General features: G+C 45.5%; 1 protein-coding gene across 1 annotated transcript in view; it reads right to left on the reverse strand.

The window, feature by feature from the left end:
* Nucleotides 1-1,229: 1,229 nt before the first annotated feature.
* Nucleotides 1,230-25,086, reverse strand: part of LOC119456108 (uncharacterized) — a 101,630-nt gene continuing 77,773 nt past the window's right edge. The window contains exons 3-6 of the mRNA XM_037717710.2: nt 9,293-9,712; nt 6,926-6,943; nt 3,210-3,314; nt 1,230-1,755 (exon numbers count right to left, since the gene is read on the reverse strand). Coding sequence (XP_037573638.1) covers nt 3,223-3,314; nt 6,926-6,943; nt 9,293-9,712 — 530 coding nt within the window. The 3' untranslated portion in view covers nt 1,230-1,755; nt 3,210-3,222. The remainder of the gene's footprint in view (nt 1,756-3,209; nt 3,315-6,925; nt 6,944-9,292; nt 9,713-25,086) is intronic.

Raw genomic sequence — 25,086 nt, forward strand, 5'->3', positions numbered from 1 at the left:
GCACATATCCCTGTGAACTAGCGAAGGTGCTTAAGCTCGAGGATGGTCCGTCGAGTGTACGCCGCAAAACCACCGCCTGGGGATGACGTCACCATGCGTCGCCTACCAACGCGTAGCCCCAGCTGCGCCGAACCTTGACACATCTGCATGAGCCGTCACGTCATCGCGCGCCGCATCGCTTCGCCTTGGCTTTGCCGTGCCATGACGTCACCGCGCCGTTCGCAGTATCCCGAGTATCGTGCCACCGGAGCGGCGGCGAAACGTCGGTGATTTCGCAGAGGATCCGGAGTTACAAGCCCCTGAAACCGAGCAAAAGCGTTTGAGCATCCAGAAGCGTCCCGATACTTTAAAGACCGAGTGTTTCTTGCTCCTTGGGCTGTCGATGATTCCGGGGTGATCTTGCCCAAAACGTGGCCGAGTCTCGAAGCATGACCTCGCAAAAACTTGGCCGGACCAAGATAAAGCCAGGTGGTGTCGCCAGTTTTGCTGTTTGCCCGGTCTTCGCACCACTAGTGTGAAGCTGCCCATATTTTTAAAATTATTAATTCCTCGCACGCCTTATCCGCAGGGCCCCTGCAATATTTCAGTGGCAGAACAAGAATATTTGTTCGTGTTAGTACGTGTGCGCTCTACTCCTAGTTTGGTCACACCTCAGCTCCTGTTCGTGCACTGGAAATCTCCATTAATAGCATCGTTAACAGACCATTCTGACTTACCTTTGTCCACCTCGGTTTCTTTGGCGTGCGCGAGAAGTTTAGGCACTACTTCTCCTTTCGCATTTCATATGCCAGCGTCCGTCCTGCGTTTACGCGGGTCTACCTTGTGACGTCATGCGTGAAACTAAAGCGATGTACGAGTCGAGTCATTCGAAAATGCCGAGAAATTGTGGGAAGACAATGTCCGAACGACTTCAGGTATTTTCTGCACGCTTGCTTTGCTTGAAATCTAATAAAGAACCACTTGAAATTCGAGCTGAGTTACTCACCTGTTTTTTTAACGTATTTTTTATGCGACTGGACAAAACATACTATAAGACAACTTGCCTTTTAATCGGGGCAGCACATTCATGAAAACACTCCTGGCACTAATGAGCGTACAAAGACCCATCGAGGTTGACGCAATCTGTTGCGAAGGCAAAGTTCTAATGAATGTTACTTTTCCGTATAGGAGTACCGAAAAAAAAAAACGGGACGAACAAATGGCTTGGATTTGTGAAAAATACCCTTTATTTTTGTCGTTTGACAAGCTGGAACAGCGTTTTCCATGGCCATCGCATCGTTTTCCGACGTCGTATCTACTCGTAAGAGCTGTCTAGTAAAGCGTTCCAGCACCCACACGCTGCGAGAAACAACCACTCTACATTTATTTGCTTTACTTTCTTGGTCCGTGCTTTGGATTTTCATTAAGTTGTTCGTACAGCTGATCAGCTGCAAAAATAAATGGCCTGCTGATTTGAAGCAAACAATAACGGTACCACCCATGACGAAATGATGAGGGTGAACAAGTGCCTATCAGTATCACAGTACATCGACTATAACAAAGAAGGAAGGCGACAATAATTGCTGCGCTCCCAGTTAAAGGCTTAGAAACTTATAACTTGAAATATGTGCCATTTTTTCTGTTCAGTTTCATTCCTCTCCATCAAAGGAGAGGGGTTCGTTACAAATATTTGTGCGTATGTACATCATAGGTACAAACAACGTGAACGTCCGACTAGGCGTCCTTCAAGCTTCTCCAACAGCGTCACCAACAAATCTGCAATAGAGGGTGATTGTGTATTAGTCAGCATGTCAACTCGCTCATAGGCTGTTTTGAAAAGAAAAAGAAAAAATTGCTATAGCCTGTGTTAAGTTCATTCGTATCTACCTCAAATGTGTATACAAAAATCAAAAGCACAGACTTTTATCGCTACATTGCAAAAGTATCCTTTTATAGTTGCCTACACCAGCTCATAATAGCCTATTATACAAACAGTCACTGTACGGATTGTTAGGAACGAGTATGCTAAGCGTACGTTGTCAAAAGCACGTTTGTGGAAAGCGAACTTTCTTTGACTCTGCCAATGAATATCTCAATGGTGCGACTGCAATGCTGGTTTTGACAGATATAATGACAATTAAGCTTATATTAAGAACTATGAGTGGGCGCATATTCGAAATATGGAGTACGAGTCAAATATTACACATTCACTATTCGTATTAGAAAAGGAACTATTCGGTATTTTATATTATTCAAAACTAACCGAATATTTCTTAGCAACCAGTTGTTATAATCCTATTGCTGTTCTTCATCTGCTAAACAAAATATCGCAAATTATCAGAAGTGAAACAACGCGAAACATATTTCGAAGCAGTGCAGAAACAAAAGGAGTAATGTGTGGTTTCAGTTTCACAAAATCACAAAATCTGTGATCGTTGTTTGCAGTCTGTCTTTTAATGTTTTTGGCAATCTAGTCATGTGGCACTTTTATCTTCTTACCCTAACGCTAGTAATGTTTTTTTTTTGCAACGGGCCCGTTAGCATGTGTCTACACCACACAAATCTGTCAGCCGCTTTTTTTTTTCTCCACAACTTCTGATCTCTCTTTGGCAATCCTTTATTCAGCGTTTTTGGAAAGCTAGTCACAGAGCAGCCGTTTATCTTGAAAAGCTCGTTTGCAACAATTCTGTATAGATGTTGATAGACTATTCGGACAGTTTTTTTAATGACACTTAGTCATCGTATGTTTAAAACTGATCCTTTTTCGCCGATAGCTGTCTTTTTTGCATAGATGCGTTGTACCTAATTATAACGTAATAAATATTCTTGCAGTGAATATATGCGTCGGCTTTTGACTATTCGATATTTAATTCGATATTCGATACTTACTATTTGTGCTCGATTCGTATTCGAAAACTTAATATAGGTCTACTTCTATTAAAAACACATGTAGCAAAGCTACGTTTCGTTGCCACCGACTAATTTACCGTCCTTACAAGGGCACAAGAAACAACACAAGAACTTCTTCGAACTGTACAAGGTAGCGGAAAACGAGGCTAAGTAAACAAAAGGAAGTCCCACATTCAACGTTGTTAAACATACAAAAATCATAATTTCGGAAAGTTTTGGTTTAAAGAAGCTTACTAAATGACTTTTTTTGCCCACTCTTTTTTTGGTCAGGGGGGTTATTAGCAAGACCACGAAGTTATTTTATAAAGATTGCCGCTCACCTAGAACTCGTCTTCAAGTTCCGGCAGTGTAGGAGTTCTTTAGAAGCGTGAAGGCTAGTGGAAGGACAAACAAGCTCTTTTGCGTGGCGAGTCTTTGGGAAGCATCTGGAAAGAAAGGAGTTAATGAAGGTGTAAAAACGTGTGTCGAATGAAATAATAATAGAAGTAATCGTTTCGTTCAGGCTAATACCACGTCCTAAACTTATTGAGAAATGACAAGTTTACGCCAAAAAAATCACGGAATGATCGATAAACTGCGATACGTTAACTAAACGTCGTCGCGCATTGCATGAAGCAATGATGCTGGTACACTGTCGAAAATAATTATTTATGTTGGCGTATTGTTTGTCATTATTTACAGTTGGACCAGAATGATTTCAGTATTTAGGCTAGTTGACTACATAGAAATGAAAGCATGCATAGATTCATCCTGCAAGCATGTGACTTGAAAGTTGAAGCTCTGGCACGTATATGTCAAGTTTGTCATTGACATTGTACAACTCAAATCACTTTCACGAACAATCGCCTACGTTGCTTGGACCCACCTGGACTATCACCTTGCGAAGACATTCTGCTGTACCACCCGTGGCTTTGTGTCGCGTTAACCTGACCATAATTTTTTGTTGCAATGACGAGCAGCTTTCTGAAACTTTCTGAAAAGGATGTAATCACCTATAGTGAACTTCCTTACACTTACTAAACCTACTGTCGCCGCACGAGCGACAACAGATATATCTGCGCAGATACAATCGTACAGCTGCGTTGTATTTGCCCACGTTGTAACAGGGAAGATTCAGTCCAATATACCGCCCTAGTGAGACTGGACAGAAAGCTACTCTGAAAACAAATGATACATAGAACAATGCCCTCAACGGACGTCTGCGCTAAAGGCAGCCTGGGCGCTAGTTCACTTCCTGCGTTCTTGGCTTGAGAATATGCTGTATTAGTCATGCGTGTCACCTCTGATTAGGCGCAGACTTAGTTTCTCTGCACGTTTGTTTTTCTCACATTCCTTCTCTTTAGATCCCTTTTCTCCTTGCTCCCGTGCCGGGTAGCAAACCAAACTTTTCACTCTCTCTTGACTTCTTGTATAATTATACTCTGCGTTGAACTCTTTATTGAAATTTCTGCGCCTGGAAAGCTTTGAAACGACGTGCAACTTTCTCCTACCGTAAGGCGTCTCGTCCGCGCTGTGTAGTTTTGCCGTTGTTTAACTTCAATATTACTGCACAATGGCTGGTGACTGAGGACAAGTACTGCCAGTACAGAAATGTCTCCTTGCCATTATATCAAGTAAGCCATGAGGTAGCCCAGTTTTGGTGCTTTGTATACAGTCATACCCCGGACTCTTTTGAGACCGAAAATGATCCGCGGCGTGTTATAACTGACAGGTATATAAGACATTTGAAACGTTTTGTAAATGATGACCTAATATAAATTTGTTGTGTACACACATTATGCGTCCAGAGAATCGGAACTATATGCACCTTTGCTCGAAATAGCTGTGTTACTATTTTGTAAGCACAAAGTTGAGGTCAAAATTAACACTAGGATTGCAGATTCAAAGCTAATAGTCAGCGAGGACAGCACGTGAAAGTACCAGAAATGGGAGAGGGGCAGAGTATTTTTAGTTTGTGAGTAATCGCCACTCGCGGCGCTTAAACGACTATGGCATCCTGGTGCTGAGAAAGAGATCGGCGGTTCAATACTTGGCTGTGCCATTTTGCTACGGCGAACCGAAATGTAGGTCAGTGTTAAAAAAACCATTTTCTCTGTATTAAACTGGAGGCTTTCATTTTATAAAGAAACAAAGCAGGTGACTGCATGTACTATAATACACCGTTAACTGAGTTAAACGAGTCCACGATGTCATAACGTGGTTATTTCCCGCGTTTATTTACCACCTACGCAGATAAAATAATTGGAGAAGCACAAGTTAACACGCTATGGTGCCACAGACAGAACCTTTACAAAATTCTGTAAATAAAACGCAAAAAAGCAAAAAATTACAAAAGATCTATTGTTAATTAGTGTTCAGCTCACTTCGGCAAATAGGACCTCGAGCTCTTTCCCGCTGACCTCCTGTGCACACTTTGAAAATTTATAACAAGCACACAGAGAAGGCGGCTGCTTCACAAGTTCCTTTAATTGGCGACCAGAGGATATTTCTTTCGTAAGCCCTCAAATACCCTAAGTTTTTTTATTAAAATCATGCTGTATCGTAGTGCCCGCGGAGAAGGAGCGATATACGGGAATAATAATTAAGATAATGAAGGAATAATTAGTGGTCTGAGAACCCCCGTTTCTAAGGGCGCCAGTGATAATTGGTTGAAAGGTGGATATCTGTGCATAATGATGCTCTAGCGCTTATTCATTCAATATTGTGAACTTCTTTTTCATATTTCACTTAATGATCTTTCTCGTTGAAAGCCTGCCTGGCAGGAGCACGGCCTTACTCGCCATGACTTCTTCGACCTTGACACCATTCTCCTTTTAAGCTTGTAAGGCATTTAGGTGACGCTGCTTTCTTGCTCTGCTGTTTTTTCACAGCTTTTCCTCAGCAGCCGTGGCGTTTAGTTCTAAAGCCTAATGCAGAGCTGAAAAAGGATGAGACTCCTACTGAATTTACTGTCTCATATGTATTGTGCTGTAGTTATATTATAGAGACTACACTGTCTTTCAGAAGTCTTTCGAGGTTCTTATATGTACCGGCGAAAGTTCATAAAATGAACTTTTGGTCAAGCTTACTGCAGAAACTTTCCACTCCCGCCTTATAAAGTGACACCCCATTCTCAGGAAGAGAGGCAAGAAGCAAATGTGCGCGCAACTTAACTATAGCTTTTGAAACCTTAACTATGGCATGCTCTTAAATAAATATAGCTTCACCGAAACCAGCCAGCTTCAAGCTTTATTTGAAGGTTTTGTTCCATTCCCCCAGTGCAGGATAGACAACGAGACACTTTTCTGTTAAACATCCCTGCCTTCTTTCTTTCTTTTCTGCCTCTCTCTTGTTACAGCTGAAATATGGCAAATGTTTTTGTCCTTGGGCTGTATTTGCTGTATGTTTCCGATGCGCCTTCTAACGAAGACTAAAGGCCCCTAAACCGGTCTCTTGTTTATTACGAACCGACCAATCTGTTATCTTAAAGGTCAAATCTTTCACAATGTTTCACTAGTCATATGTAAATGGTTGAGAATGCAGTCCATAGTTCCAACATGAAAATAGGCTGAATTACGTTTCTATAGCAAAAAACAACATAGGTCTCTGCTGAAGCACGTGCGACAAATCTAAAGGTGATGTAGCTGCTTTTTAAGAAAGAAGTAATAATAGTAACAAGCAAAAACGGCAGCGATGTTTGAGCAATACAATTTGCACTTAATTTCAATTGCATTTGTTGAACATGGAGTCTTTCGTATCATCGGTGATGGCCTACTATAACCGAAGAAAGAACGTAGTAAGCTTTGGGAAGAGGGTGAGTGGTGGGGCAGTGAACTATAGTTAAACATGATAATTTGGTAAAAGATTTATAGGCTATCTTGTTGTCCCTGCAAGTTAACAAAACCGGTCTAATTTCAGCGTCCTAATTTCATGCTTTCTTTCTTGCTCTTTAGAGTCATTATTAACGATGCGTAAGAATTCACTATCATTATGAATTCATTATGATACAGGATATAAGTGCATACGAGTCGGGCCGATATTAGCGGAAGATACGTACCTGTTAAGTAGAGATATCCTGAAAAAAAAGGAGAAAAGAAAAAGAAGCACAATGTGTTTAGAAATGCAGATAACAGTGTAGTAAATACACTAAGCTTACAAATGCCTTCAAAGACTGCAATTCAATGGCGAAAGGATTTGAATGGCCAAATTAAACAGTTTGCGCTTGCTCGCAGTGTAAAGTAAAAGAATAGTTAAGATAGGCAGATTAAGAGTGAATGAATATTAAGAGGTAGAAATTCCTTGTCATTCCGTACTAAATTTATTCACGAAATAAGTTTCAATATGTAACGTGCATGTTTCATTGATGTTTTCTTTTTCGCTACCTATAGCTGTAGTATTACCGCTCCTCGAGAAGTCCTTGCACGCCTAGGTGCTTCCAATCTATTGCACTGTCGTCTCCAATTTTCAAAAGGAATTACGTCAGGTCACGAGTTCGTGAAGCGGGAAATAGCCTTTTGTACTTTACTGATGAGGAAGCGAGCACCGAACTGACATTTATGAATCTCTCGGTGTCATATTTTTAAATGAAATTTCCAATCTCAAAGACAGTTAGGCTCGCGTCTTTCAGGCAGTTAGGCTCACGCTTTCTTTTGTGATTTTTAATTTTTGTTGTTGAAAGTGGCCCATGATTGAGGCTTTTAGGTTTTAAGCAAGAATAAGTTCGTGCTTTCAAAAAGTTCAACGTGCGCTTTACGTTGTCTCTTTAGTCATCTTACTTTTTTCTTTGTTGCATTATTTAGATTAAGTTCTTTTATCGTGCCGTAATTTTCTCTCTTGACTATGTCTCTTTGATCATGTCACTTTGGCTATATGTCACCTCGAGATTCGGTATGTCGTTTCGGTTTATGGCAAGAACACAACAAAACATAACAGAAAAAGCGTTATACCCAGGCAAAGCGACAAAAATTGTTATGACTGCACTAGAAAATTTTGAGACAACGCAATAATGAAATATGTAAACTACGTGAGACTAATTGATCCACCGCACAACTTGTGCGCAATATACCCATTGCGTATACTGTGTATGTATAAATGCTAGAGATTTAACGTCACTTTGAAATCTATAATTAGTTTTTAATTGCGACAGAAGGCTTGTCCAGCTATCTTCTGAGGCGTTTAGCGCTCATCCAATTGTCATTTACTTCACGCTTAAAATTTACGCGTTAAAAGAGTGGTTTGGATGGAGTTTTAATCGCGTTGAATGTAGTTGACGTTTTAATAAATCTTGGTATTTTGTCGCAGCCGCTATCAGCCCGAGCGGCTTCAATATGACTGCTGTATTTTTTAAGGTATCGGGTATGCTTGACAGTTTTTGAGCATTGTCAGGCGCCTCTGTGCATGTGCGTGGAGAGATCTTGTTCATATCTTCGTTTCATTTCTCACGTTTATTTTTATCATTCTCTTTTTCCCCAGTACAAAGTAGTCAATCGTTACCTCCTGTATATGTTAATGAAACGTTCCACCTAGTAGAGAGTAGTCAATCGGTTCATCCATTCTGGCTAACTACCCGGTCTTTCAGCTTCTATTTCTATTTCTCACTCTAAATAGTTAGGTCATTCTAAATTTGTATGTACCTAGCGATCATCATTTCAGTGCCTCCACAAAAGAGTAGAATGTGGGGCTATCTAACTTAAATGAAAGGGGAAAAACAGCTCCATAACGTTGACATAGGACGACCGAAGAGCAGCATTTAATCGAGAGCGACAACTTGCTGCGTCGCGCATTGACAATATATGAGAAGGATTTCGCTAGTTGAGTTTGGTTTTATCCCCAACCGACACCAGTAGCTAAAATCACGAGTTCATCTCGACTTCGTTTATAGCAGGATGCAACAAAGCCTGCTGTGAGTCAGCGCATTGTTTTTTAATGCATGAATTTTAGATGTTGGCGCCTTTAGGCATCGCCGTCCACTTCTTTTCACATAGAGCACATATACACTAAATATGAAATAGCAAGCCGGCACGGAACAAAAGACAGGTAACAAGAACGAAAAAGTCAGATAGTCAGCGGATATAAATACACTAACACAGATCACAACAGAAATCACATAAAACAATTTGGAACATAAAGTCATCTCGCATAAACGTAAAAAGGAAAGGTCACAAAACAGGTAGGTCACATATGACACATTAGAACGGAAAGCTAGTAAAGACAAATCACGAGAGAGGTAACACAAGAACAACTAGACTCATGCACTCATGCACTCATGCACTCATGCACTCATGCACTCTCATGCACTCAATAGATACAGAGCCTTAGTTGCGTCGTTGGTCATCTTCACCTACCTTTTGGAGCAATGTTTTCGCCATTATATTCCAGCTCGCCTATGTAAGCTCACGCCTTAGCGCACACGCAGTACACTCACCGGGACTATACGCTGTCCGCCGGCGGACCTCGTAGTCGGTGCCCGGTATCTCGAGTACGCACTCGAAGGTCACCGACGGCGGCAGCTGCTCGGCGTTGAACGAGCGCCACAGCTCGATGTCGTACGTGCCGTTAGCCTTGCGCGTCCTGCCGCGCTGGACCTCAGTGCGACGCATGTCCGGCGTGATGCTGAACAACCGCATCGTGGGACGCGGGTGCAGGCCTAGGGCGTCGCAGTGAACCTCGACCGTCGGTCCGCCGACACCCGAGTTGCCGCTCGAGGACGACCCTGATGTGGAGGTGAAGTCCGCGGGAGCCCCGACCCGTGCTCCTGCTGCCGTTCCCAGAGACGAGGCTGCAGCAGTTGACGCGGCTGGCACTGGCGTGGTCACGTACGTCAGCGTGAAGTTTTTTGCCGGCACTGCGAGAAGCGGGAATGCAAACAGACAAATCTTCTCAAGTATGAGAGAGAGAGAAAGCAAGATATGGGGTCTGCCAGACGAGCGTCCGGTCTGCTACCCTACGCTGATGGCAAAAGAAGAGTGAATAAAAGATAAGAAGAGGCAGAGGGTGAGCACTGCGAACACACAGTAGGACGCACTGCAGGACTACGATAGGTGCTTGAGACCGATGTTCCTCAAAAACTGCAGTGGCACACGAATAGCTTTCCACGCCATTGACGAATGAGCCCAGAGTCCAGGCATTTCTGTTTCAGAAAATATTCTAGGGTCCAGTTGGATTAGTGTGGTCTGTAAAGAGGTACGTTGGACGTCGTGTACGAGGGCAAGCGCAGAATCCACACGTATCACACGTTGGTGTATCGGCCACTTCAACACGAAAAGAGTAAGCTTTCGTAAATGCCACACCAAGCCATTGGCGGTACAGCAGTGGGTCTTAAAAGAAATTCTTGGGCGAGAATTGCAGAGGGAGAGGGGAACAAGAAGGGAAAGGTAGATGGGTTAACCAAGGACGTGCCCGGCTGGCTACCCTACCCTTGGGGAGAGGGAAAGGTGAAGAATAGATAAGAAGGAGCGAGAAAACAAAATACTCCTGTGCTGCAATGGGGCTTTTTCAAACCGTATACGAAGTGACAGTCACATTGCTCCGTTCTTGCGTTTATTTCACTTTTGCTTTTATAAATTATTAGTGTTTGCTATTTCACGCGTGTTTGTTGGGACGTGAAATGATTTTATTTGAACTTTCATGAACAATGTGTTACCGCGGTGCGAGCTTCATTTACCATACATATTCAATTTTTTTTGTGTTCATTTTGTTTGAGCTGGCCTAAATTTTATATATACAGCTTGACTTAGCGAAAAAGGGTAGCTAGCATCGCCAATGATGCCAAACTCCCCTAAACATATATATAATAAGAAAAGCAAGAAAATGCACTTTTGGCAACATTCTGACTGAGAACTATACTGTCTAATTGCGAACGGTTATGTAGCACTCGGTACCCTGGTTTAGCGCACTCTGGCGAGCCTTATTCACGAGTATCACGACAAAGACGATTTAAACAGAAATGACTTTGCAGAGACACAAACCGCTGTAAACGATGAGTTGAACCGGTTGGTATACTTTATACTGTTTACGTTTTTGCATTTAACTGTACCACTTGCTAGCTCAAATGTTGCTCCAAGAACAAAAATAATTTCTTTGTAGCTACAGAAGTTGGTGGCTTCTTTGAAATAAAAAATTGCCCGCCACTCCACCCTGTGAAGGTGGTTGGAAAGCGAAGCTTTTTACGCCACCCTCACGGTAACTGCGGCGCACTTGATATTTCACATACTACAACGTAACTTTAACCACGGCCTTTATTATTATTTACTTCACAACAATGTTCACTACTGCTTTATGATCGGTGTGATATACTCTACTAGACTACCCCATAGTGGGGTAGTCTAGAAAATGAACCGAAGCAGTTACTAGGCTGGAAGGGTTTCGAATGACGTCAACCCTCTTTCAAGCAGCTGCATAAGCTTTGCAACAGCTGCAATCTAATCTTACGGACCGCGCCGAGCCTGTTTCCGTTGTTTGCCCGCAGCCCTTATCATCCATCATGTTGGCTCATCACTTTGAAACTTGTTTTTGTGGTTTTTCTTGCGAAAACGAGTGCTTAGTTGTACGCTGAATGCCTGAATTCAAGTAAGCTATACTGCTATACCTGAAATTGTTAGCGGTTCGTCGGGATCGTTTTTTGATTACAACGACGGACACGACAGAACCCTTGGCTGGTAGAGGTACAAAGCTTCGCTTTAATATTTGCGTTTAAATTCTCCGGTACAAACTTAATTGTACTCTGCAATCATGTGAGAAATGAGTATTACGCTGGTTGGCTGTCAAATGCACCGTCTCCAGCATTTTTTTTAACTACTCCAGCATTCATTGTAAGGGGGACGCAGGTAGAAAAACATTTTTCAACACCCGAAGTATTTTGTTTTCGTATATAATGTTCTTTTTACTTGCCACCCACTGTGGCTGCTCAGTGGCTATGGTGTTGGGCTGCTGAGCACGAGGTCGTGGGATTGTCACAGCTGTCCCCGATCCGTCGTCGGCGCGAAGTCGATCGACGGGGTAGACAAGCCGGTTGGTCATTCCGTACTCGAGCGAACACAGTGAGAGAGTCAGAGTTGGGAGTAAACAAAAAAACAAGATATTTATCGGATGACAAATATACACAAATTAATAAAATGAAATAATAAAAATACTCAAGACCGACTAACACACCTGAACGTAATATAACACAATGATGACGGAGAAATATGATGAGCAATTAACAATACATATCCATATTAAACATGGCGCGGATAAAATATACAACAATAACACCTAACAGCATTTTACTAAAATAAAGTAAAAAAAAACAAAGTTAAAAAGAAAACAAAGTTCAAAAGAAAGAAACCAACGATGTAATAAGCAAGTCCATAAACCGTGAAGTCGGCGCGCAGAGCCTTCCCGAAGAATGCTGGCTGTACCAAGCGGTCGTCCACGCACACCTCGGGGTCCGTTAATTGGCGTGTCGCGTCTCGAATCGAGATGCCACCCCGTGAGGCCACGGCGATTTGACGCCCGTAATTCGGCGTGTCGCCTTCTCGAAATTATACGCCGCACAGTGAGGACACCACGTTTTTGGCGGCCGCTAATCGGCGTGTTTATGTCTCGAAACGAGATGTCATCCCGTGAGGCCATGTCGTTTTTGACGCCCGTAATTCGGCGTGTCTTCTTTTCGAAATTATACGCCGCACAGTCAGGACACCACGTTTTTGGCGGCCGTTAATTGGCGTCAAAACCACTCGAAAACTCCAGAAAATATGCCGCTCCGTGACAGGGATCGAATCCAGACGATGGCGGTCTCGTTCCGTTGGGGACGAAATGCAAAAAACACCCGTGTACTTATATTTAGGTGCACGTTAAAGAACCCTAGGTGGTCCAAATTAATCCGGAGTCCCGCACTACGGCGTGCCTCATAATCAGGATGGTGGTTTTGGCACGTAAAACCGCATAATTTAGGTTTTTTTTACTTGCCGGCATACATTTAATCGCATTTGTAGAAGGAAAAAAAAAAAGCTGCTAAAACATCTTGGACGAGTACTATATTTATTGTAGCAACGCGTCTTTTCTCGCGTTGTAGTTTTTGCCTCGACTAAGAAGTTCCTACGCTGAGTCCAATGAAATGAATTGTGAAAAATGCGTAAGAATGTGATAAAACTATATTTCAATGGCTTCCATGTCTGGCACCTGGCTGTGTCCTCGAGTGCGAAAGTGAAATGACATATACGGAGAAAAAAAATATCCGCTAGAAATATTAAGTGCGTAGATTTCACAAACTGTTACTGTGAGTCCCGCAAACCTAAAAGAAACGCCAGATGTCAGTGCTAAACGCTGCATGTGGTTGACGTGGAATGACAGAATTAAAAAAAAGATAAAGAAAGACTGTGGTTTGTTTATTGAAGTAAGAAACAAAACCTCGGCTGTTGCTAGCTCCATCTATTCGCAATTTGTAGCATTTGAACAAGCGACAAGAAAAATCAGTGCGTCGAGAACTGCAGTATTTAAAATTTAGACCTTGACTGCCACATCGACACGAGACATTTTTGATGTGGATAGACACTCTGACCGCGGCACAAGCTGTTAAGAAACCCCGTACTGATGAGAAAAGATTATCTCTGCAACAATATTGCCGAAGACGTCTTACTGAACTTTCTGGTTGGAAGAACACCTAATGTGCATCAGACATAGCGCTTGCGTATAGCTATCGCAAGGTGCAATAATGAGTACACCATGTTAATACTGAAAGCTGCGGCAATAGCAAAGTGGAGGGTTGGGGAAGGGGGTGTTATTATCAAGCCATCCATAGCACTGTTGGATAAAGGGATATTTTACTTGGAATGCCCGGGTGGCTGCTCGCCTACTTAGGCAAGGAAAGCTTTAGTTTATTTTTGTAGATGTGGCTCTTGTGGCATATTCGGGTTATATATATATGATGCTTTCAAGGAATACAATTTAGTTGGAAGTCAGCGCGTGCCCTCGCTTACGTTCATCTCATCCTTGTCGTGTTTCGGCGTTCTGACTTTGCATCATCGTACACCTGTGACGCTGACTTATCGCGTACATCTGAACACCTATGAGCTTCATTTTGTCACGCTGAAGTCCATAACCACAAACAAGAAAAAAAAAAGGCAAACGATGCAGAAATTAAGGGAATGGCACAAGACAGAGGGCTGCTACATGTTTGAACCGCGAGCACGTACGAACCCTGCTTATACACGGAGACGTGTCGTAACGCGTAACCCCCCCTCCCTTTCCTTCTTGCGTATGGATAGTCTCTACGCGCCACCGGCCTTGTCGAGCTCGACAAGCAAGGAAGTTCCAAAGCAGCTTGCGTAGAAAGATAAGCAAAACAAAATGAGCACTTCCCACATGAATGAGGAAACTGGTCCCCCAGCCTGCTGTAGACACGTGTGCTTACTTACGCCTGGTAAGGGTGAACACGCCCCGAGGCAGGGACCCCCGAGCGCGATTTCTCCCCGCTGTCGCTTCTATGTAGACGCGACAGCGCTGTCGGATGCCACGTCCCCTCTTTTTTTTTTTTTGTGGGTTATCTGACCTCATCAGGCAGGAAACGCTTGGGTGACTTTCCATGTCCCTCGGAGTCTTTTATTACGTTGCTTGTCCGTGCCCCGATCTTACTTTACGGGTCTCTTGTTGAAACAAGGCGCGGTTAGCGGGTCGTAAGACTCAGAAAACCGCGACGCCTGGTGGAGGCAGGGTATCGCGTTGGAGGCGATGCATGCAGTAGCTGTCTACTGCAGTTGGCTAGTGGCCTAAAACCGAGGTACGCCACGTTTATTGCCTCCGTTGTTTTGCTTCATCAAAGGTGGCGTGCGGGCAATGATCCTAGCGGCGAGCTTAAACCTGCCCAAGTAGCGTGGTCTCCTCCAGGTATATCAAAAGAAAACACCTGCAGCATCGAGGAAACAATACATTGACAGCGATAACTTGACGCGATCTTTGTGATTAAACATTACAATAATTTTATGCTGCTATGTTGCGTTCATATTCTATCGTCACTTTCGACCCGTGATTCTTGTTTTCATGAAACGATAGAGATTTTTGTGCGGCACTCGTAACTGTCACCTGCTGCTGTCGGTACCGCAACAGCACCACACTTAAAAGAAGAGGGATATTAAAGGGGCCTTGTACAAACCCTCGGGCTCGGTGAAATAACATAGTCCACGGGTAGCATACGCGGCTGTGAACATCTCAGTCAAGTGTTGCTGTCGTACGCGGTGCGTGGAGCTCGAAAGCGGAGCGCGAAGTAACCTTTCTCTCAAACGCGCTGGTTTCAACAGAGCCATGATCCGCACCCTTTTCTGTGCACTTTATTGCGCAATAAAGCACATTCCAATACGCGGATGCTATTCGTCATTGCGGTCGGTTACACCGCGGCCCCCGCGAGGTGCCGCCACGAGTCCACTGGCTAAATGCACTGCGGCTCGCTGAGGACAACCGCGTTTGGCTTACGTTTAGCGCGGCGTAGGCACAAAAATCGGAAATTTGAACTGCGCGCCACGGTGACGTTTTGAAGGCGGAGCGTGGTGGCCCCGCCCCACTCCGCCGTAGCCTTCACAGTGCATGGCATTGAAGAAGGAAGGGGGAGCACATCGGAGGCTGTGTTTGATTGCCAATAACTCCGCTTCTGCTGAACGCATTAAAGTACTTTTTGCGGCAAAGTTTTTCTGAAATAGTCAATTTTCACCTCAAATGTCTTTCTCCACTTCGATAAAAAGTGGTTCAGGGCCCCTTTAAACACTGTGTAAGAGAGTTCAATTCGTCGTACTTTGACGCATCGCTTCCCGATCATGTACAGAGGATCAGAACCGTGGGGAGAGTCAAGTGGAGTCATCAAAATCAAGCAGGTTCCGAAGGGCACATTTATGTTTATGTGAAGGGCCGCTGGAAATGAGAATGCTTTCAAACGATGAACAGGGTGAACCTCGTCTATTGAATGCACTGTGCAGAGCTTTCCGCGTATCTTCATGGACTGGTCATTCACTGAGAAGGTAGGTTCGGTATTCCGGAACGGCCCATGTGCTGCAGTATAAGTTTCGAAGCCCACTTTGTCTGGGCCTGTGCTCGGTCGTCCATACGCACCTGACGCGCACGCGAAGCCAAAGCGACGATTCCTTGCTGCGGAAACGGCGCTTTTGAAGGACATGTGGTGCGGTGCTGACGGCGACGTGGCTGTCGGCAGCGCATTGTTGGAAGAAGATTTCGCGAGCCTGTGGAGAAGCGTGCAACATCGGACGGGTTTATGCGCGAAATGTACGGCCCATTTTCGTGCAGGGATTTCATAGCTAGGTCGTCTGCAAGTTATTTTTTTTTTGGATTTCGACGTGGGAGAGAATCCACTAGACAGCAACGTAACAACCTCGTATTTCCAACGCTCGAACCTGTAGGCGAGTGAAGACTGCCTAAACGGTATTCGTATAAAACTTGAAACGCGTGGTCTTCTGCAAGTCTTGAGAGCTGTCGCAAGCATGCAGGTTATGTTGGAGAGCCTAAATGCAGCACTGGATTGCATATATGATTACTAGGTTTAGCGCGGAATGCGCGTACTCTGCCAGTGCACGCGCACTGTCGTAGCATTGGCTGCATAGATCGTGTGTTGACAGAGACTTGCTGGTTGGAAAACTAGGAGGCAACTTGAATTATAGCAGGCTAAAATTCGGTGCTCAATTAGGTGTATATACATGATCATGAACACGGATACTCAGTGGGAAGAAGCTCTAGACGGTTTTACCTGTAGACGCTCAAGCTAAGCTCGGCTGCACGAACATTATCAACATTGCGAATGCGTCTGAGCACGGCTCATCATTCTCACTCTCCTGCTCTTTGTTGGTGGAAGTCGATATTTAACATCGCGGTTTGTCTGTTTAGTCGTCAACGTTTTATCAGAACTTATGCGTGCAATGAACTGCATCGACGTGTGATCCGAATTTATGAGTGCAATGTACCGTCGCCCAACTGCGCTCATTGCGCATGTCCCATTGTGTTAGCATAGCGTCTGTGCTTCGGCGCCTATATGTTTCGACACCCTTGAACACATCTAACCGAGCGACGGCCGCCATTTAGGTAGTTGCGCACGAATGATTTTTTTTTACAAGTTACAATCCTCTAAGACTCACGCGTGGTCGTTCATCTTATGGTGTGCGAACCGGACCTCCGATGGGGAAATGTGCGCTCGCGCTGCCGACATAGCAACAACCGGCCAACCCGAAATACCCAATCATAGTCCGAAGGGTTATATGGCGAAAGTGCAGTATCGACGAACCGAATATAACGCGACCAGATTTTCTCGCTTTCCACAAGGTCTTCCCGATTGCTTCTAATGGTCAGATTTTTTTAATCTTCCTTCTCTCTGTTACCAATAGAATCACAAAGACAGGACACTGGGCAGTTACTTCCGGCATTCATTAAGAGAGCTCATTCTTCATGGTAATTTTTGTTTGCATTTTCCATTTTGACGTCGTCGACCGAGCTACATAGGGGAGCTTATACCATGGCTTATTACCCTACGTACGTAGCAGGGATCATGTGGTTTCGTATGTCGAGGAAATGGCTCGCAAAGAGCTATGAAAGAGGCTTACAACGGGTCGATAAGTTTAATAAGTGGGCCCCGGGTTAGCGTCGCGATTATAGACTATGCTGGGCAAGTAAAAGTGTTGACGCGCGTGACAAAGACAAATAATATGGATTTACCGTGGCTTAGGCTTTCAGAAATGTAAGCTTAATTGAACAAAGCTCATTACTCATTGCAAAAAAAGTTCTACGAGACATACACTCTCTTTACCTGACCTGGAGGACGAAGAATGCTTGTCTATAGTGTCCAATAACATTACCTCTATTCGATCCAAATATAACAAAGCTGACATTTTTTTTGTTGGTGACTAACTTTCCGGACACTGACTGGCAAAACTTTCGCGGCCAATCGCGTGCATCTTGTGACTTTATTCAACTAACACTTGATTTTTCACTTTCGCAATTAACCGACCAACCAACTCGTATCACTAACATTTTGGATCTTGTTCTGTCGTCCGCATCCGAGAGGGTTAGCACTATCACTGTTGCGGATGGGTTTAGTGACCGCAGCATCTTGGATAAGAAATTTTTTTGTCATTCCGTAAGCAATTCACCGTCCTCGATAACTACATTTCCGGTATCAGCGATGTAACATATGGTGTACCATAAGGAAAAGTACTCGTACCATTACTTTTCTTATCTATATTAATGACTTGCCATCCGAAATAACGTCATCCATTCGCTCGTTCGCAGACGATTGTGTGAGCTATCGTCAAATTTGCTCACCTTCCGATCACGTCGCTCTTCAACGAGATCTTGACCGTAATACTAACTGGTGCTCTTCTTGGCATCATCATCATCATCATCATCATCATCATCATCATCATCATCATCATCATCATCATCATCATCATCATCATCATCATCATCATCATCATCATCATCATCATCACCACCTTCTCTTGGTATCCATCTTGTAACTCTAATGGTCCACCGGTTATCCATCCTAAGCATTACATGGCCAGCCCAGCTCCATTCTTTTCCACTTAATGTCACCTAGAATATCGGCTATTCCCGTTTGTTCTCTGATCCACGCCGCTCTCTTCCTGTCTCTTTTTTCTTCTTCGCAAATGACCCTAAACACTGATAAATGCAAACTAATAACATTCACCCGCAAAAAGACATTTTACGCTTTCGTTCACTCACTGGATAGGAACCCCGTTACACGCACCAGCTCAAACAAGTACCTCGGCATTCTCCTTAAACCAAGCCTGTCATGGTCTGCGCACATCGAAAAATTAACTACTAAAGCTTCACGTACGCTCGGTTATCTTAAATGTAACCTGCGCGATGCTCCTCCTTTTGCCAGACAAATCGCCTATCCGACATTCGTATAGCCTCAACTCCAATTGGCGGCGCCTATCTGGTCATCTCATCAAGCTTACTTATAATACGACTCTCGAGCCAAAACCGCGCCACCCGCTTCATTGTCAGAGATTATCACCGCGACTCTAGCGTGCCTAGCATTAAGTCACGCTAGGGTCGCGGTGATAATCTCTGACAATGAAGCTGATGAAGTTAGGAAATTTGCAGGCGCAAGTTAGAATCAGCCAGCGCAAGACAGGGGTAATTGGGGATCACAGGGAGATGCCTTCGTCCTGCAGTGGACGTAAATATAGGCTGATGATGATTCCTCTCATCTTTTGAACCAGCAAGAACCATAGCATTGCTTTGTCTGTTTCCCAAAATAATACATAATACGCGCCCGTCCACCATGCCGCTCACTCGTGCATCTGGTACATCTCAGCGTCTGCATAATCATCTCAGTTTCCAGCGTATCTTTGGCCGAAGCAATGCTTTCAATTCATCCACGTTACCACGTGCCATTAAGCATTGGAATAGCCTACCAAACGACATAGTTCACATTCTTGATCCTGCATCCTTCAAAGCACGCTACATATTATTTTCATAATTCATCACAACTAACCTTGCTGCGCACCTAAGTAAGGCTGATTACCTTTAGAGAAGTTGTGTAGTTTTTTGTTTTGTTTAGTTTTTTATCGCGTTATTTAAAATTATTAGAGACTTGACCCGCTACCATGTGTATCATTTCTTGGTACTCCTTTTTGCTATTTCACACAGTTGTTTTGTTTCATTTATTGCATTATTTATATTGTTAGATATCTGTTCTTTCATGTTTACCCGCTAACGCTGTATAATTTCTTTGTACTCCTTTCCTTTTGCTAATTCCCTGTATCCTCCCCTCACGCAACACTCCTTCAGGAGCCTGTGAGGTAAATAAATAAATAAATAAATAAATAAATAAATAAATAAATAAATAAATAAATAAATAAATAAATAAATAAATAAATTGTACACCTCAGCCTCCAGCGGTCATCGTTTCTGGTGTGTTGCGCCAGCGTGATCTTGCCATCTTTAGCGGCACCGATGATCATGATGTGGAGGATTGGTTGTCATCGTACGAGCTGGTAAGCTGGCACAATAAGTGACATGACGCCACCAAGTTGCACAACCTGTTGTTTTACTTAACCGGCGTCGCGAACTTCTGGTTCCGAAACCACGAACACGATTTCACCACATGGACTGCATTCAAGACCAGTTTTGCAGAAGTGTTCGGTCGCCCCGCTGTGCGCCAACCTCGAGCTGAACAACGCCTACGTGGGCGCGCACAACATCACGATGAAATGTTCACCAGCTGCATCGAAGGTGTCATTGACCTGTGTAGGCGGGTGAATTCGTCAATGGCAGAACAGGACAAAATAAAACACATTATGAAAGGCATTGATGAGGACGCCTTTCAAATGCTGTTAGCGAAGGATCCGCGTACCGTGGACGACGTTGTCAATTTGTGCCAAAGTTTTGACGAGCTACGGAAACAACGCATCTTAGCTCGACGCCCACCACCCACGGAAGATTCGCTAGCAGCATTGGTTATCGGCGACAAGCAGACAACTTTGCTGACGCAGATAAAAGAATTTGTGCGGGAGGAGGTTGCGCGACAGCTCTCCATTTTGCCGACCATGGAGAAGCTCTTACTCTTTAGCTCCAGGGATCCGACAGATGATTCAAGAGCAAGTGACCGAAGCTCTTCCATCTCCGTGTCAGCCGGCTCCCGTGGCCGCACCTCTGACGTATGCTGAGGCGGCCTGGACGGGTTCCTCTCCTACCGGTGTTCTCTCCTCCGCCTTCAGCGCCTCGCCCGCAACTGTTTTCTCCTCCGCCTTTGCCTCGGCAGCCGGCGGCTCACTTCTTCGGTGCAAACAGCAGGATACAAATCCTTGGCGCACTGTTGATAACCGCCCCATATGCTACGCCTGCTGCACCCCGGGACATGTAGCGCGCTTCTGCCGCCGGCGTTTCTCGGCCTTCATGGGCACCGCGCGAGCCCCCAGCTACGGATTACGACCATATCGTATGCCACAACAGCCACCACCGGAAGACTACGTTGCTGATGACGTACCAGCTCCGGAGTACCAGCCCTTTAGTGCTCGTCGCTCGCCTTCCCCTCGCCGTCGCTCCCTCTCACCTATGCGTCGTCGGCCCAGTGCCCCAGTACTGAGGCGGAAAACTGATTTCCGCAGTTCCTGAGGCACGAACTGCGTCGTCGTCGGAACATCAAAGTCCTCGCTTCTCCCCCGCTAACGTTATTGAAGTGTCAGTGGATGGCATCAAATCTTTTTGCGCTCGTCGATACAGGTGCTGCTATATCCGTAATTAGTGAAAAGCTTTGTCGTTTATTACGGAAAGTGACCATGACGCCTTCGGTACTATCACTTAGAACAGCCACTGCTCAACAAGTTCAGCCAGTCGCTATGTGCACTGCCAGGGTGCTGATTCGAGACATTTTGTACTCTATTGAATTCTTTGTGCTAACCTGTTGCTCCCACGATGTGATTCTCGACTGGGATTTTCTGGCGCGCCATCCTGCCGTCATTGACTGTGCCCGTGCTGAAGTTCAGTTCTCCGTTCTGCGCGATTTGCCATTTCACGACTTGCAAGTTCCTGATGTTAGCAGGATCTGTGTAGCTTCAGATACTGACCTTCCTCCTCACAGTGCTGTATTTGTTCCTCTTTCATGCACATCGCTTGCCGACGCGACGGTCTTTTTCACACCCGCTGCCGTCTTCAGTCGCCGCCACCCTATATCCCCTCCTCACGGTTCACCATGGTGCTGCGGAAATACCCGAATTCGCAAACTTTGGCTTTGCGCTGTGGCTAGGCTATTGGCACCACCCAGACTGTGGACGCTGACGTTATTGTGTCTTTCCCTGCTGCCGACGACCAGGCTACAACTAACGTAACAGCACTGACGCCCCATGTGCCATCTGTCCGGATCTCACCGGATGTTTTTTGTCGATCTATTGCCGATGACCTCGACCCGACACAACGTGAGTGACTACTTACCCTTTTAACTGACTTTCACGCCTCTTTTGACCTGAACCAAGCGTCATTAGGCCGCACAAGTACCGTTTCTCACCACATTGATACGGGACGACACGTGTCATCTACCGAGCGTCGCGTCATTACTGAGCAAGTTGCGGACATGCTTGAACGTGGTGTTATCAGACCTTCCTGTAGTCCTTGGTCGTCTCCCGTGGTACTAGTTAAGAAAAAAGATGGCTCGATTCGTTTCTGCGTGGACTATCATCGCGTTAACAAGATTACACGAAAAGAGGTCTATCCTCTACCGCGTATAGACGACGCCCTGGTTTGTCTATATGGTGCCGAATTATTTTCTTCTTTGGACTTGCGATCGGGCTATTGGCAAGTCTCGATGGATGAGTCCGACCGCTCGAAGACAGCTTTCATTACGCCTGACGGCCTGTATGAATTTACGGTGATGCCATTCGGCCTATGCAATGCGCCCGCGACATTCGAAAGAATGATGGACAATCTTTTGCACGACCTCAAATGGAAGACGTGTTTGTGTTACTTAGACGACGTGGTAGTTTTCTCTCCTGATTTCACCACTCACCTCACTCGTCTACGCGAAGGTCTTACTTGCCTTGCCACTGCCGGCCTTCAACTTAACTTGAAAAAGTGCCGCTTCGCAGCCCGCCAACTGACCATACTTGGTCACGTCGTTTCCAAAGACGGCGTCCGTCCCGACCCTGACAAGCTTCGTGCTATCGCAGAATTTCCGCGGCATACTACAATGAGCTCCGAAGTTTTGTCGGTCTCTGCTCTTATTTTCGTCGCTTTGTCCGCAATTTTGCCTGCATCGTCGCACCCCTGACGAAGCTCCTGGCTGGGCCTGGTGACCTTCGTGATTGGGCTCCGGCATGTGAACAAGCCTTCATCACTCTGCGTCATCTACTTACCTCACCGCCCATTCTCCGTCACTACGACCCGAGTGCTCCAACCGAAGTTCACACGGACGCCAGCGGCGTTGGTCTTGGAGCCGTCCTTACGCAACGCAAGCCTGGCTTCCCGGAATATGTGGTTGCCTACGCGAGTCGTGCCCTCACAAAGGCAGAAACCAATTATTCTGTCACAGAAAAAGAGTGTTTGGCTATAGTGTGGGCTTTAAGCAAATTGCGCCCTTATTTGTATGGCCAACCCTTTGACGTTGTGACAGACCACCATGCGCTGTGCTGGCTTGCGTCACTGAAAGACCCGTCGGGGCATTTTGGACGTTGGGCTCGATCTTCAACTCCAGGAATTTGACATTCGCGTCATCTACCGCTCCGGGCGTCAACATTCTGACGTGGATGCCCTCGCCCGGTCACCCATGCGATCCGACGACACCCCGCATCCAGGGAGTGCCCGGTTGCTGCGCTTAGTGTTTCTGACATGCCTTCTGAACAGAGAAAGGATCCGTGGATTGAGTCTCTCATTGACGTTCTCAATACTTCTTCAACGGCTACATGCCCTCGCGCCCTTCGTCGCCAAGCCACCCATTTTGTGCTACGGAACGCCATATTGTACCGCCGAAACTATCAGCCAGAGGGTCACAAATGGCTGCTCGTCATCCCTCGCCATTTGCGTTCCGACATATGCACGCATTTCCACGTCGACCGACAACAAGCACAGGCTGACGTCCTGAAAACGTACGAGCGGCTCCGCCAGTGGTACTACTGGCGAGGCATGTATTCTTATGTGCGCAAATACATTCGGTCATGTGCAACCTGTCAACGACGCAAGACAACTCCTCATACGACAGGCCCACTGCAACCTTTACCGTGTCCTGCACGGCTTTTTGACCGAGTCGGGATCGACCTTTATGGGCCTCTTCTATGCACGGCTAACGGAAAACATTGGATAATTGTCGCAGTAGACCATCTAACAAGATACGTCGAAACTGCTGCACTTGCTTCAGCTGCTGCTCGCGATGTCGCAGCGTTCCTCTTACGACAGTTCATCTTACGGCATGGCGCACCGCGGGAGCTGCTCAGCGACCGAGGCCGCGTCTTCTTGTCGGACGTTATTAATGAGCTACTGGCAGCGTGCCGCACTATTCACCGCACCACTACAGCGTATCACCCACAGACTAACGGTCTAACGGAACGGTTCAACCGCACTATTGGTGACATGCTCACAATGTAGGTTGCGTCGGATCATTCCAATTGGGACAACGTCCTGCCTTTTGTGACTTACGCGTACAATACCGCCACTCAGGCTACCACAGGCTTCTCTCCATTTTTTCTTCTTTATGGACGTGAACCGCCATCTACCCTTGACACCGTACTTCCGTATCACCCGGACGCCTCTGAATTCACCCCGCTTTCAGAAGTTGCTCGACATGCTGAAGAGTGCCGAAGAGGCTCGCTCATTCACGTCGGTTACCCAAGGCATCCAAAAAGATCGCCGCGACCACGATCAGCCAACACAGTCCTTCGCCGTGGATTCTCACGTCTGGCTTCGGCTGTCATTCCAATCTCCAGGCCTTACCAAAGCTTGCTCCAAAATATCAAGGTCCGTACCGGATCGTCGAATGTACATCGCCTGTGAACTATGTGGTCGAACCGGTGACACCATCTTTAGACAAGCGCCGCCGTGGCCGCGAGATGGTTCACATCAGCCGTCTGAAGCCGTACCACGACCCCCTCGTCGTGTCATCACCTTAGGTCGCCAGAATGGCTCACCTTTGCAGCGTGGGAGCAATTGTAGTGGGGAATATGCATGTAGGCGCCGTAGGCACTGCCACCGCTTCGGCGAGACCCGAGCTCGAGCTGCTGATGCGAAAAGCTAGGACTGTGCATAAAAAGTCACTTGTGATCCCTCGGATGAGCTTCAATAAATACCCCTTTCAAAATAAATAAACAAATGACTAACACACCGCTGCCTAGCCAAGGGATTAAGTTGACGTAGTGACCATGCTGTCGCCCAATTCTGAATTTCATTTTAGAGGTATATTCAATTGCTAAAGATGGTTGCGCACATTGTCTAGATTTCGCTGCGCATTATATGAGCGCTGCTCGTATCATTCGTTTCTCTACGGTTGCTTCTTCTCTAAGTGCAACTCTGCGGAAATTATCAACAGGGATCCTTTGTATACCCAAACGTTGGGCCTGAGTATGAAAGGTGCGATGCTTGACAATCTTTACAAAGACTACGTTAAGAAAGCCTCATGCTATGTGAAAACAAAAGGGAAAATAACAATAGAAGAAAGCGTGGTTCCAGCAGAACTACATGAATTCTCGTTAACTTTACATTTCCATAATTCCAGTTTCCAGTTTTTTACTGTGCGCA

Source organism: Dermacentor silvarum, chromosome 6 (assembly GCF_013339745.2).
Source record: "Dermacentor silvarum isolate Dsil-2018 chromosome 6, BIME_Dsil_1.4, whole genome shotgun sequence".
In the NCBI taxonomy this organism is placed as follows: domain Eukaryota; kingdom Metazoa; phylum Arthropoda; class Arachnida; order Ixodida; family Ixodidae; genus Dermacentor; species Dermacentor silvarum.